At 33.9% G+C, this 15,000-nt stretch overlaps 1 protein-coding gene across 2 annotated transcripts in view; it reads left to right on the top strand.

The window, feature by feature from the left end:
- Fer2 (48 related 2) overlaps positions 1-6,503 on the top strand; it is a 27,514-nt gene extending 21,011 nt beyond the window's left edge. The window contains exons 2-4 of one of the 2 annotated variants that reach the window (XM_068360220.1): positions 950-1,046; positions 2,798-3,009; positions 4,384-6,503. In XM_068360220.1, coding sequence (XP_068216321.1) covers positions 950-1,046; positions 2,798-3,009; positions 4,384-4,493 — 419 coding nt within the window. In that variant the 3' untranslated portion in view covers positions 4,494-6,503. Of the gene's footprint in view, positions 1-949; positions 1,047-2,794; positions 3,010-4,383 lie in introns of both variants that reach the window. The other variant, XM_068360219.1, reaches the window with a different exon arrangement.
- Positions 6,504-15,000: the final 8,497 nt, after the last annotated feature.

The raw sequence follows: 15,000 nt of genomic DNA, 5'->3' as shown, positions 1-15,000 counted from the left end.
AGTAGTAGTAGTATTAGCAAAGCTACAACCTTAGTAGGAAAAACAGGGTGATATAAGCCCAAGGACGCAATCAGGGAGAAATAATCCAGTGAGGAAAATTAATATATAATCTTTGAGTGAAGTATTAAACAATTAAAATTAAATAATCCAAGAGCATTAGTTGAAATCAGATTACCAGAACAGAAATTTAATAAAGATTAAAGTATAAAAGGAAAGTATGATACTAACACTGTACATAATCACGAAAACAATAATATATAACAATAATAAAAATGAAAAAAAAAAAAATATCCAAAACCTATAATAGTCACAGGGAAATTATTAGTTGAGAGCATCAGTAAATTCCTGAGTTTAACTTACGCGATGGAAACTAATTTTTTCTTCTATTATCTCCTAATGCTATTCACGTAGCTATCTGAGGAGACTATTAGAATCAAGATTGGTGATTAAAATGTTCTTTATTACAGAAGGGTAACGATTCTTTCCTCTGGTGTACTGTATAGTGCTCATTTTATCTACTGCATTCTTTCTGTAATACAATTAAATAGGACATCAATCCGTCTGAAACTGTTGTGTTTAAATATATTTCTTTTTTAATTACGAGGAAAACTTTCCTTATATCACAGCAAGTGCGGATTTTATAGTCCATAAACCGTTAATATAATTAGATTTTTTCTCTTTCATTAGAAATCCTTTTTCTCTCCAACCTCATGATATTTTTACAACCAGTAGACAAGAGCAAGTAGTTATTAAGATAAAAAGAAAAATCTTACTTTACAGCAAAATTAGGTGCATTTTCGATTTTTTACCTGAATTCCGAAATAGCCAGCATAAATTTACGCATTGAACATAAGAACAGAAAAGTCTGATCCCCATATAAATAATAACAATAACTATGGAATGATAAGGTTGATAACCAGTTACCTATTATGAAGTTTTACTCTCCCAGGAGGCGAAGAAGGCGAGGAAGAATATTATCCGACGGGATCGCCCTACAGAGTTCAGCGCCATGCCGCCAATATCCGGGAAAGGAAGCGGATGCTCAGGTGAGTCTCTTGACTAATGGACTTTCTGTTACCTCTAATATAGGTTCATCTCATCTTCCATCTTATTTTTTCCTTGATAAATTTTAATGTCAATTCAGCGGTTTAGTTTTTTAGTGAAATGTCCATCTGTCAGAGGAAATTGTTCAGCAAATAAAGAAATCTGACTGAAATTTTGAATACTACTACTACTAATACCACTACTACTACTACTACTACTACTACTACTATTTCTACTACTACTAATAATAATAATAACAATGATAATAATAATAATAATAATAATAATAATAATACTAATAATAATATTATTATTAATAATAATAATAATAATAATAATAATAATAATAATAATAATAATAATAATACCAACAACAACAACAACAACAACAACAACAACAATAATAAAAATAATAATAATAATAATAATAATAATAATAATAATAATAATAATAATAATAATAATAATAATATTATCAACATGAGAGAGAGAATATTTATAAAAAAAAATAAATATCAGAGAAACAATTTTCAGATGGAAGCGAATTGTGTTTCCTTTCGATATTCTATTTTAAGACAACACTTAAGTAGGTTCACAACACCAAGTTTTTCATTCTACTTCTCTTCGTCTAGTTTTTTGTTGAGTAAGTATTGATAATGGGTTTCCTCCTAGTTGCACATATTAACTTCTGCAAAATCTTTGCAATTTATCACTTCACTGTTATGCCGTTTGTAATCATTATTATTTTCGGTTTATTTTGATATGCTCATTTTATGTCTATTTTTTCTTTTATCAATGTTTTCTGTGGTTGTGAATGGAAAAAAAAGTTCTACAGTAGTTAGAGATGATATTACCCCGCTTATACCTAATTATTTGTAGTCCCGTTGAGAATTAGTGGTGCTGTTGTATCTTAAATTTTCATTAGCATTATTATAACCATTATCCTAATCACCATTACTGATCACTCGAAGTGATTACATCCCTCATTCTAACAATGGTAAGTATGAATTCCATAGTCATCCAAATATATGAATTTTGGTTCACATGCGATAGCTTATAATATTTTGATGGAAATGTCTACAATCATATTTGACCCATGTCACTTGCTTAGGCCCACGGTGACAAGGTCAAACATTTCTGTTTTATTTTACTTAAAACTAAGAAACTGGAATAGAAGTTGATATTTCCAAAGTTTGAGAAAGACTATCATGTTACGTTAAGTTCCTCGCATTCTTGTTATTATTTTGTTTTACTTTTCTCATATGCTAAATATTCATATGTAAAAATTTTGCTTATATTCTCGATTTTATCTACACATGAATCCATTTATCTTTTCTTTGGTTTTCCCTTTATTTTCATATTGCCATTTTAATTTTTAAAACTTGCTTTTGCTAATGAAATTATTTATTTTTCCCTAGTCTTTGCTGTTCCATAAAGGAATTTATGATCGTGTCCAGTAGTAAAATTTCGTGTGCTGATTAACAGTTTTATGTCTTTTCTTCTGCTATAACCTTCTCAAAATCATCATCAATACTAACAACAGTAGTAGTAGTAGTAGCAGTAGTAGTAGTAGTAGTAGTAGTAGTAGAAGTAGTAGTAGTAGTAACAGAGGATAAAAAATAACTGCTCATAGAACGGTGGCAATAGCGCTGCAGTTATGAACATTTTGTATGCTGTTCCCGAAAGAACACTTATCAAATGAAAGTACTGGTGATGTGTGTATTTAGATAGCTCTTTTCTCCCTCCCCAGCAGTATAAACTCAGCTTTTGAAGAACTGCGCACACACGTCCCTACATTTCCCTACGAGAAGCGGCTGAGCAAAATCGATACCCTCCGTCTGGCGATATCCTACATAGCACTCCTGAGGGAACTCCTGACCACAGAATTCGACCCAATTAGCCACATTGAGAAGGGACTCCGAGGGGAACTACCTTCTGATCAGTGTCATATTTGGAATACGAGTGGTAAGTTAGATCGAGGTTCACTAGATTCAAGAGTGGTTTGGTTAATGTATGCTCTTTACCTATGGTAAGCAGCTCTTCTAGAAGGACACTCCAAAATAAAAGTACTGTTCTCTAATCTTGGGTAGTGCCATAGCCTCTGTACCATAGTCTTCCACTGTCTTGAAGTAGAGCTCTGCTTTTTGACGGTACACTTGGTCACACTATTCCATTAGTTTCCTTATTTCCTTTCTTCACTCTACTATTTTCCCTGTTGGAGCCCTTGGGCTTATTGTATCCTGCTTTTCCAAGTAGCCCTGTAGCTTAGCAAGTAATAATAATAATAATAATAATAATAATAATAATAATAATAATAATAATAATAATAATAATATTGCAACCTACTAGTAGTCGAATTTACTGTAGGCTAACTCTTCAAAGTGAATCGCGTATGTTTTACCCGACTTCAGTCTATGCCACTATCCTTTGTTATTATAGGGATTCAAATTTACCAGTCCAATGAGACAAACTTTACTCTTACAGAGGTGGCAACCACTATCCTGAATTAAACCAGGAATGTACTTTAGTGTAACTACTTTGGCATAAAAATTCTTTGCATGCCCAAATTCACACATATTTCATAGTTATTAGTAAACCTATCCTTATGTACACTTCCTTCTGTTAATAATGCTCCATATATACAAATTCCTTGGTTTTTATATTCAGTTCTGTTTGAGTCTCATTAGTCATAGGAAACCTCGCTCAATAATCATTAATTGAAATATTTCATTATGAATGATTTGTAGCAATACATGTCTGCATTTCATCTATGTAAACTTAATCAGTATTCCCTTGCTGTTTGATGACAATTATCTTATGTATTTGGTGAGTAATGTATTCTTCTCTCACTGAAGGAGAAATATGTTTTTTTCAATCATATATAAAAACACATCACATGCTTATAGACATTACATATACTCCCTGCATTATTTAGCTAATTATATCTAGTCAGTTTTCAAACCTTATCCGATGATCTATAAAATTGGTTACCATTTCCTCTATAGAATTCTACTAAACTTATAAACTAAAAATGAAATAATATTTATGGCACTTTCATTAATAGTCCTTTATCTTAACATCTAAGCACATTACACTATTCTTCATTAATGCTCTGTATATTATAAAAAAAAAATAGTAACAATTTCCTTCTTTTTTGTGGTATTCTATTAATATTTATTATCCCTTTTGGGAGCTTAGCATTATTTACTAACAACATTTGCAAATATCATTGCTGTGCTTACTGTCACTTACATCTCCTCTGTAGAATTTCTGGCTTAATTATTATTGTTGGTCACAAGATTCCGTCTTTGCTAATATTTCCTACTATTCAATCGCCAGATTTGACAGCCAGGTTATCTTGGATAAATTGGGAGAATCTCGGGGTGAGTCCGAATCGACGATCGATGTTCTCTTCGATCTCTTTGACCTCGGATGCCATCAACAACTGATCTCAGTGATGGAGCAGCATATAACAAGGAGCGGGTAAGAGGAATGTTTCACAAGATACACGATGCCAACTCGGGGTTGTTCAAAGAATATATAAAAAACATTCAGTGTTGTATTTGCAAACTTTTCTCTGTACAGAGAGATGAACTTCAATGATTCATCTTTCCGTAGAGAGTGACTTCACGACAATTATCTGTGTTATCAGGATATCAGGAAAATCGGCAATTAGACAGAGAAACAGTCCGTTGAAATTGCCTTAAGTGAAATAGAGAAGTATGAGGCATTTATTCGAAACAGAGAAGAAAACTATTGAAGAGAAGAATAATCTAACTACCAAGATAAATGTGGAAATTAAATTGGCTTAGAAATGATGCCAAAACAAAGGAAGTTTCGCAACTGTACTTGTACGATTTTCGATTAATCTCCAATCAATACACTTAGCTACTCCTCATCTGATGCAATTAGTGAGTCTTATCTAGAATTTTCTTATTCGTGTGGTTTAAAAACCTATTTCACATTTTAGATTTTTTTCTGTAAACTGTTTCAAATAATTTTATCGTAGATTTTGCTAAATTCAGATAGATACGTAGAGTATCGCCAAATTGAAAGAAATGCGCATTCATATATCGATATTTTTATATTATACAAAATTAACTGCCGAGATTTTTATGAATATAGTTACACTAAGCGAGACTGATTTAAAGGGTATGCAGGGTGTTCCTAAACTTTTTTTTTTTTTTTTTTTTTTTTTTTTGGTGGAAGGGGGGGGGGGATGCTCACTTATTAAGTAAGGTGAAATAATAGTTATTCAATGCAAACGGAGGAAAAATGTTTTATTAATAAAGCTTTCCATTTTAGACCGCACCTTATTAATCATTGGAGGGGAGTGGGGGTAATGAAGGGATTATCCTTTCAGCTGATGTAAAATTAGCTTTATGTATCACTTATCGAAAATCCTTTCATGGATATTTTACGTGCACATTTCTTGCCTCTTATGCCGAAGAAAAGAAAAAATCCTTTAACGACATGACAGTCATATACTACAAATTTATGCAAATTAAATTTTAAGGAGTTAAGAAATTCTGCCGAACTGATTACACTACTTTCATTTTTGAAGGAAAACAATCTGTTTATTCATATATACAAAAGAAGCATGATTAGACCTACTGAAAGAAAGGAAATATAACCATTTAGTTTGATTGCTGTTGAAATTTTAATGCATATTATGGCGAATACCTATTTAATCGTGTAAAAATTTCCATAGAATTGGTAGTACCCATGATATTTTGAAGTGAAAAAATGTTTCGTTTTTATCAGGATTATAAAGATTCAGTTTATCTATTCATTCTTTAAAAAAAATAAATTGTAAAAAGTTCTATCTGCTTTGAATTGTTGAATAAAATTCCAACTCCCACCATCATTTCGGGGAGACACTGTTTTACGTCAAAGTTTTTTTTTAGGGGAATGCTATTAATTTTATATTCTATACACTTCTCTTCAAATCTATTTTAGTCTGTTAATTGCTATTATTTGTAACATTTCTGTAATCAATTTTGATAATAATTTTGCACTTTTGCATGTTGAAGAGATTGCATGTCATTAAGATTTTAAGATTACCAGATACTCTAGTCAACAGAGAGAGAGAGAGAGAGAGAGAGAGAGAGAGAGAGAGAGAGAGAGAGATTTATGAAGTTGATTATTTAACGTAGTTCTAAAATTGGTACTAGCCACCCAGTGGTACTGAAGATGGTGAAAGAATTAATGATATTCACAACCAAAACACAAAAACCAATTTGAATGTAAGTAATTATTGGTAAGATAGATGAACTCGGTAAATTAACCAATTGCTACCTTGAAATATTTAACACAGCTAATTACTTGGTGCCAAAGAGTAATCTTAAGTTTCCCTTAGCTGTTCTATTAATTTCTTATAATCATTATGTGATATGTGTATTCTAGTCGGTTTTATTCTCTTATATTGAAAGAAAATCATATAATATTTTTTCCTTGTTACTGTATTTAATAAACTTTCGTTTCATGAGTGTCTTTATTAATATCCTTAGTTATTTTAAGGAAATGGCGGATAATTCTCTTTGAAAATTCTCAATTATTAATTTCCTAACGAATTCATAGAATTAAACAAAGCAATTATAATCGCCAACTTGACGATTTTAAAACTTCATCCATTTTCTGTTTATCTTGAATAGATTTGATTGATAGCAAAATTTATGGCAAGAAGTGATATGACTTGTCTTTTCATCTTTTTTTTTTCTTTTTTTTCATATTGATATTAAAGGATGTCAATTTAGTTTTTATATCAAATTTATGTTGGGAATTTCTGACAAATATCTGGTAATGAATTTTTATACGGTATGTGTACGTGCTGTATATTATACCACTGGTAATGATCCAGAAATTAAATAATATAAATACAATTGCCGCTTAATTATGTTTAATAGAATATATGTTATAGTATCTACGTTGATTTCGGATGTGACACACACACACACACACACACACACACACACACATATATATATATATATATATATATATATATATATATATATATATATATATATATATATATATATATATATATATACATACAATAGGCATGCATGTCTGTGTGTAAAATCATTACAGTTACCTTAAATTTAGGCCAAAAGTGCTTCAGTTCTGTTCGTTGGGAATTATGGACGATGGCTGGCAAACAAGGTTATAAGAACAATTAGGACTTTGATATAACAAAGGTCAAAACACCACTCGGCAATCTTCCCCATCATTTACCTAACAACTTTCCAATTATCATATAGCGGCTGAATAATACACATACACACACACACACACACACACACACACACACACATATATATATATATATATATATATATATATATATATATATATATATATATATATATATATATATATATATATACTCACGAAGCTAGTCTGGTATAGATTTAAAGTTTCATTTATGTATTTAAGAGATGTATAGCCCGCTTGTAAGGTGAGTTCCTCTCATGTATGTTCAAGTAGTGTATATAAATTACATAAGACTTTCGTCATTCATTTCATTGTACTTTTCATTTAGGTCAGTATATGTAAATTTACGCTATTTTAAGAATTAGGTTTTTATTTCATATATTTTATTACAAAGTTTTATGTAAGCTCCTTAGGTATGCTGTATGACCCATACGACGTATGATTACGAGGTATTATGCAATTTTTTATGGTTGCACGGGGTTAGAAGGTGCATGAAATTTCTCGAAATAAATTTACCCTTTTTTTTCAAAGAGTAGTTGGGTGGAGATAGTTGAGAGAGAGTTGCCTCGCTTGTGCGTTGGAAATAGTCTGGTACCTAACTAGTTGGCAACTTTGGCTTTGTAAGGCCTACTCCCCACGCTTCCTGTAGGCCCGCCTGGAAGATTCTGGAATTAATCTTAGTCCGTATATAAGGCCCAAGAATGCATAAGCAGCAGAAGAGATCCAGCCTGTCCCATTGAGAGAGCCAAGTACACCCTCTCTCCTCTCAAGTTCGTCAAGTGTATGCCCTATTAAACGTGATTAACGATTTATATCCACCATATATCATGTGTAATCTGTTCAAGTTTTGATAAATCAATTAAATGATATTTCAAGTGTATTGTGTTAATATAAGTACTTGTTTAACATAAATTTTTGTAACTGGCCCTGTGAGTTTAGGATAAACTGTGTAGTGTATTTATTTTGGTTTAACTGTTCGGTTACCTTGTGTTATCCAAAAAGACGTACGTTTAACAGTTACATTTATGTGAATTTCATTTAGTGTTTAATCATTAGAATGTTGAAGTGTTAACTATTTCCATGTATTATCAATATTGAATATTTTTATAAATTAGCTTCCAGTAAAACAAGTGATTGTATAAATTTCATATAGTAATATTTTCTTGTCTTAGTCTAAGGTTTTGTTCTGATTTAATATTTTTAAGGTGATTTTATTTTGGTGTTACTTCTTTTTGGTATTATTGTTGTAACTTTTAATAGAATATATATATTTTCGAAAAGTGTGTAGTTTTTCCACCACCCATATTTCTAACAGTGCTTGCTCGTATCACTGTTTAAGAACCAAAATAAGATGTTGTTTTTGAGTAGTACTTATTAAATAATCACACACTTTTGTTTTCAGCTTATGAAAGAGACCTTTGGATATTCAGTGTTTTTATAAATTGCCATCTGAGAATTGCATATTTTTCTCAGAGAACGGGTATTAATCTCTAAGTATAACAGACTTATGTAAAAATAAACAGGTGAGTTTGGAGCTCGGGAGTTTATGTAATATGCCAGCTGTAATATATATTTTTGATCCCCAGACACTTGGGATCGAAGGAGTATGTTATGAATATTGTTGATAAGAAGGCCGTGTTTTCATTAAAATGTTGAACAGTTTAGTGTTGGTAGAAGTCTGTGTATTGTTAAGATATAATTTTTGGAGAGGTATAATTTTTTATAAGGTACAAGATGGCACAACTCAACATCCAAGAGGTTTTGAAAAACACAATTGTTCAGAAATTGTCAGAAGTTAATGTAACAAAAGCTCAAAGGCTCTCTATTTCAAAGGCGTGTGGTGGCCATGCGACGAGTGGAAGGATTAAAGCCCAAATCAAGTGTCTAGCCATATAAGCATTGATAAACTCCTGAAAGTTGTCTGAAGAAGATATTTTAATGAAGAATTCTGAAGCAGAATTCTTACCTAAGCTAGGATCAGCTGACTTAGAAACCAAAGGAATGGATGCAGAAAGGAATGTAGAGGCTGAGATTCGACGAATTGCAGTGGAAGAGAATTTCATTAAGTTGAACATGTTGGCAGAAGGAGAAGAAAGAGAGTGAGAAGAAGTAAAAGAAATTGCCAGACGGGAAGAAGGAGAGAGGGAAGAAGCCAGAGAGATCACAAGCCATGCAACAGAAATGAAAGAGAGAGAAGACGGGAAAAAAAAGAGATAGAGGAAGCGACCCACGCAACGGAAGTGGAACTGTTGAATGCTCGTGTAAGGTCGACAACGCAGACAGAGGTGTTTCCAGCTATGCACGATCCTGTGTTTATTGTGACGAATACGCAAAGGTTAATTCACAATTTCACAGAAGCCCCTGAAGAATTTTTTGGTCATTTTGAAACGGACACATCGAAGATGGAATGGCCAGAAGATAAATGGTCTGTGTTATTGCAGTGTATCCTCATTGTGAAAGGATGCAGTGCATATCTTGCCTTGTCTTAGGACCAGAGGAAAGAGTGAGGAGAAGCGTTCTTCAAGTGTATTAGATGACTCCTGAATATTATAATTAAAGATCCCAAAGCTTGCAGAAGGACGAGAAAATTACTTTTCTGAATTACTCTTATAAGGTACAACAATGTTTTAAAAGATGGATAGAGGCTGCTAACGTGAGATAGATGGCTGATTTAGAAGAATCAATAGTGCTGGAACAGTATTTACAAGGAATTCTTGAATATATTCGAACGTACTTGAGAGAGAGAGAGAGAGTTGAGGAGACTTCATAAAGCCGCTTCACTGAGGGAATATTATAATATTATCAGTCGTAAACCCTCCACTGGTATGAATTTTCAACGTCGTTATGACTAAGTGTCAAGTATTCACCGAACCATGGAAACCCGTTTAGTAATAACAAAGCAAAATGCGATAGTACCACAGCAACAATCGTCAAATGATCCTCCTTCAAGTATTGTGAAAGGCGTGCAAAAGGTTAATATTGTTTGCTATAAGTGTAGCAAATGAGGCCATATCAGTAAGGAATGTTGGTCGAACCAACCGAAAGCAGTCTCCAAGTGGTTAAGGATAATTCAACTTCACAGAATGCGAAAACGAAGAGACAAACGGTAAAGGATGACTAGGAAAATAAACCAGCTAACATTTACACGATGAACAGGATAACCCCAAACAGTGTAGATGTCTTTAAGCTGTATATTCATGAAGGGATGCTAGCTGCAAAAGATGGGAGTGAGCAAACCCCTGTCAAGATATTGCATGACACAGGTTGTAACTTTAGTGTCATGTCACAAGGTATGTGGAACAGTCTCTCACAGGAGACTTGGTCATTTTGAGGGGAATAAGCAATTAAGAGGTTACCCCCTTTTGCTCTTTGAAACTGTCATGTGAGTTGGTGACAGGTCATATAGATTTTGCAGTAAAGGATTCATTTGCTGTCAAAGGAGTAGAAATCCTGCTGGGTAATGAAGTTGGTGGAGTGCCGTTTGTGCCTTGTCCCATTGTAGCAGAGAAACCATTGAAATATAGTCCTATGGCAGATCTCCAAAAGGACCAACTGTATCTGTTTCCTAGTTGTGTACCTACTTGGATTATGACGAAGAAAGTGGCTACAGAAGAAAAAACAGAAGGGGAAGGAGGGATGAACTTGGAGGATTTATTTTTGGAAGAAGAGGAATCCCATGGTAAGCAAGAGGAGAACTCCCGAGAGAGCCCAAAAAAAGAGGAACGACAGAGGAGTTGACAAGAAGACAAAGAAGCAATGAATTTGGAAGAAAGAGAAAACTCAGAGTTAGAAGTAGGAAAAGTGTGTAGGAAAAGGCTGATAGTATTGCAACTGAAGGATGCGACGTTAACAGAGTTTTTGTACCGTGAGGGGATGAGATGGAGGTGTAGGAGTCTCCAACTTGTTATTATCTTAAGGATGGGTTGCTTATGAGGAAGCATAGACTCCCCGATATCCCTGGGAATGCCAAATGGTGGATACACCATCAGATATTGATAACCGCACTGTTGAGAAAAAAGGTGATTGCCGTAGTGCACGAGATGGGACACATGGGAATAAGGAAGACAACAGAGATTATAAAAATCTTTTTCTGGCCTGGCATGCATGAGGATGTGAGCCAGTTTTGCCGTGCATCTCAGTTTGTCAGATGGCTGGAAAGGCAAACAAGTAATTCAAGAAAGCTCCCTTACGCCCGACTGAATTGCAAGGAGAACCTTTCAGCAACTAAATAATCGACATTGTGGGACCTTTACCGAGGACGAAGAAAGGTCAGGAATATATGTTAACCTTGATATGTACGTTGACAAAATACCCAGATGCCATACCCGTCAGGAACATCAGTGCCAAAGAGTGACTGAGGAACAGATTTCACGTCAAAATTATTTCAGGACGGGATGAAACTGTAGGATGTGAAGCAACAACTATCTACTGCTTATCACACAGAGATCAAAGGTACATTAGAGAGGTTTCAACAAACCATGAAGATTATGTTGAGAAAGTACTGCAACGAAACAGGATATGAATGAGACATCGGACTACCGTTGTTGTTATTTGAGGTATACAGTGCTTATCAAGAAAGCATTGGATGTAGCCCGAATGAAATGGTATTTGGATGAGAAGTACAAGGACCAATTAAAATGTTGGCAGAACAAGGAAGGATTGAGAGGAAACAGATGGAGAATATGTCAAGAATTTGAGGAAAAGGATCATCGAGGTAAGGAAACTTTCCTTGGAAAACCAGAGATCAAGTCAAGGAAAAATGGAGAAAAGATTTGATGCTAAAAGTAAGGACAGACAGTTTGCGGTAGGACAACAAGTATGGGTTTCTTACCAATAAGGAGATTCCATCTCGCCAACAAGTTTCAAGAACCATTCAGGATTTTGGAAAAGATCATTGACCTGAGCTACCTTATCGAAACCCAAGGAAGAAGGAACAGTCAAAGGAGAGTACACATTAACTTACTAAAACCATACTTAAAGGAAAACGACACCGAGGCTTCACGGGTGTTTATGGCACAAACCACTCCATCCACGGAAGACGATGACGGATATGAGGTAGGGGCAGTAAGCAAAAGGAATAATTCGTCTATCCCTCGGAACATGGAAGAGAAACTAACTCATTTGACCAGGAGCAGCAAGAAGAATTAAGACGTTTGATTAAATGTTTCCCCGAAACTGTCTCTGACGTCTCGAGAGGAATCAACTTGACGAAGAATGAGATAGACCGTAAAACAACAGAAAGATCATTCAAACAACGCTCTTACCGACTGTCACCGTATCACTGAGAAGTCAAAAGAAAAGAATTGGACAATTTATTACAAAACATATTAGCTGAACGAAATTCTAGCCCTTAAAGTTCTCCATGCTTGCTTGTGAAGAAACCAGAATTATCTCTCAGGATGTACAAGGACTAGCAAAAGTTTGATTCGATCAGTGTGGCAGATGATTATCCATTGCCGCTCATAGACCAAGTACTTGACAACAATAGCTTATTAAAAGGCTAATACCAAACTCCTTTGGATGATAATGCAAAATTGTTATCAGTTTTTCTAACCACGTTTGGGTTATATCAATACACCATCATACCATTTGGTCTAATGAACGCCCTTGCTACCCTTCAACCAGTAATGAATAACCTTCTAGGATCTATTGAATGAGTAGGCATATATCTCGACGATATTGGTATATATTCATCGACCTAGGAAGAACATCTCCGAATCCTGAAGAAGGTATTTCAAAAGCTGTGAGGAGCACAACTGACGATTAACCTAGAAAAAACACGAATTTGGAAAAGCAGCAGTTCGGTACTTGGGATTTGAAGTCAGAAGAGGACGAATCTCTCTGGTAGCCACTTACGTCAAAGGAATAAGGAAAGCCTCACCCCCCAGATTGAGGTAGCAATTACAACGATTTTTAGGGATGGCAGGATTCTACCGAAGTTTTTACCCAAACTTTTCGGCGGGAGTTGCTCCCTTGACGGATTTGACTAGCCACAAGAAAATAATTGTATGGACCAGCAGGTGCCAGGAATCCTTCGACAGGATAAAGACCATATTAGAAGAATAATAATCAAAGGTTAACTAGGTGGTCATTACGTTTGCAACGGTATTGTATCAATGTGAAGCCTATATCAAGTAAAGATAACATGGTTGCAGATTATTTATCTCAGGCTGAATTGGTGGATTGAGGGCCGGAATAAATAATCTTTTTTGGGGGGAGCTATCTTACGAAGTTGGTCTTGTATGGAGTAGATACTTTTTTCATGAATTTTGTTTGTGTATTTAGGAGATGTATAGGCAGCTCATTGGGTGAGTTTCTCTCATGTAGGGTTAAGTAACACATTCAAATCACAGAAGACTTCCGTCATTTATTTCATTTTACCTTTTATTTAAGTTAGTATATGTAAATTTACCTTATTTTTTAGAATAAATTTTATATTTCACGTATTTTGTTATGAAGTCTTATGCAATCTCATTGGGTATGCTGTATGTCCCATACGAGGTATGAACACGAAGTATTACGCAATTTTTTATGTTTCTATATGGTTAGAATGTATATGAAATTTCTCGAAATTGATTTACTTTTTTTTTTATAATTTCGAAGAGGAGGTAGGCAGATATAGTTGGAAAAAGTTGCCTTGCTTATGCGTTGGAACTAGTCTGCTACTTGACTAGTTGGCCAGATTGGAAGGTTATGGAATTAATCTAAGTTCATATATAAGCCACAGGAAGGCATAAACAACGGTAGAGATACAGCCTTTCCCTTTGAGAGAGCCAAGTACTCCTTCTATCTTCTCAAGTGCGTCAAATGAGTGCCCTCTCAAATAGGATTAACGATTTCTATCCATTATATATAATATGCAGTGTTTTCCAATGATGACGAATCCTTTGAATGATGTTTTAAAAGTATTGGGTTAACATGAGTACTTGTGTAATATAAGTTTTTGTAAGTGGCCCTGCGAATATAGGAGAAACAGTGAAGTGTATTTTATTTAGCCTAACTGTTTGGTTACCTCATGTGATCCAAAAAGACATAAGTTTAACAGTTACCTTTAAGTAAATTCCATTTAGTGTTTGTTCATTAGAGTGTTGAAGTGTTAACTATTTTCATTTATTATCAATATTAAATACTTTTATAAAATAATTTCCAGTTAACAAATGATTGTACAAATTTCATAAAGTAATATTTTCCTGCCTTAGTCTAAGCTTTTGTTCAGATTTAATATTTTAAGTAATTTGATTTTGGTGGTAATACTTTTTGGTATTATTGTTGTAACTTTTTATAGAATATATATATTTTTGTAAAGTGTGTACGTTCTCGATCACCCATATATCTTAAAAGATTTTGCTTGTAATGCTGTTTAAGAACCAATATAAAAAGTTGTTTTTGAATAATTCTCATCAAATAATCACACAGTTTTGTTTTCAGCCTACGTAAGGGACCTTTGGATATTTAGTGTTTGGAGCTCGGGAATTTATGTAATTCGCCAGCTGTAATAACACACACATACGCGCACACACACACACACACACACACACACACACACACACACACACACACATATATATATATATATATATATATATATATATATATATATATATATATATATTTATGCATGTGGTTGTGTGTGCTTGTATGTGTGTATGCATGTATACACAAATACCCACACACACACACACACACACACACACACACATATATATATATATATATATATATATATATATATATATATAT

This window comes from Palaemon carinicauda, chromosome 37 (genome assembly GCF_036898095.1).
Source record: "Palaemon carinicauda isolate YSFRI2023 chromosome 37, ASM3689809v2, whole genome shotgun sequence".
NCBI classification, from domain to species: Eukaryota; Metazoa; Arthropoda; class Malacostraca; order Decapoda; family Palaemonidae; genus Palaemon; species Palaemon carinicauda.
The sequence above is the reverse complement of the archived record's forward strand: the minus strand, read 5'-3'. Positions and strand labels throughout refer to the sequence as shown.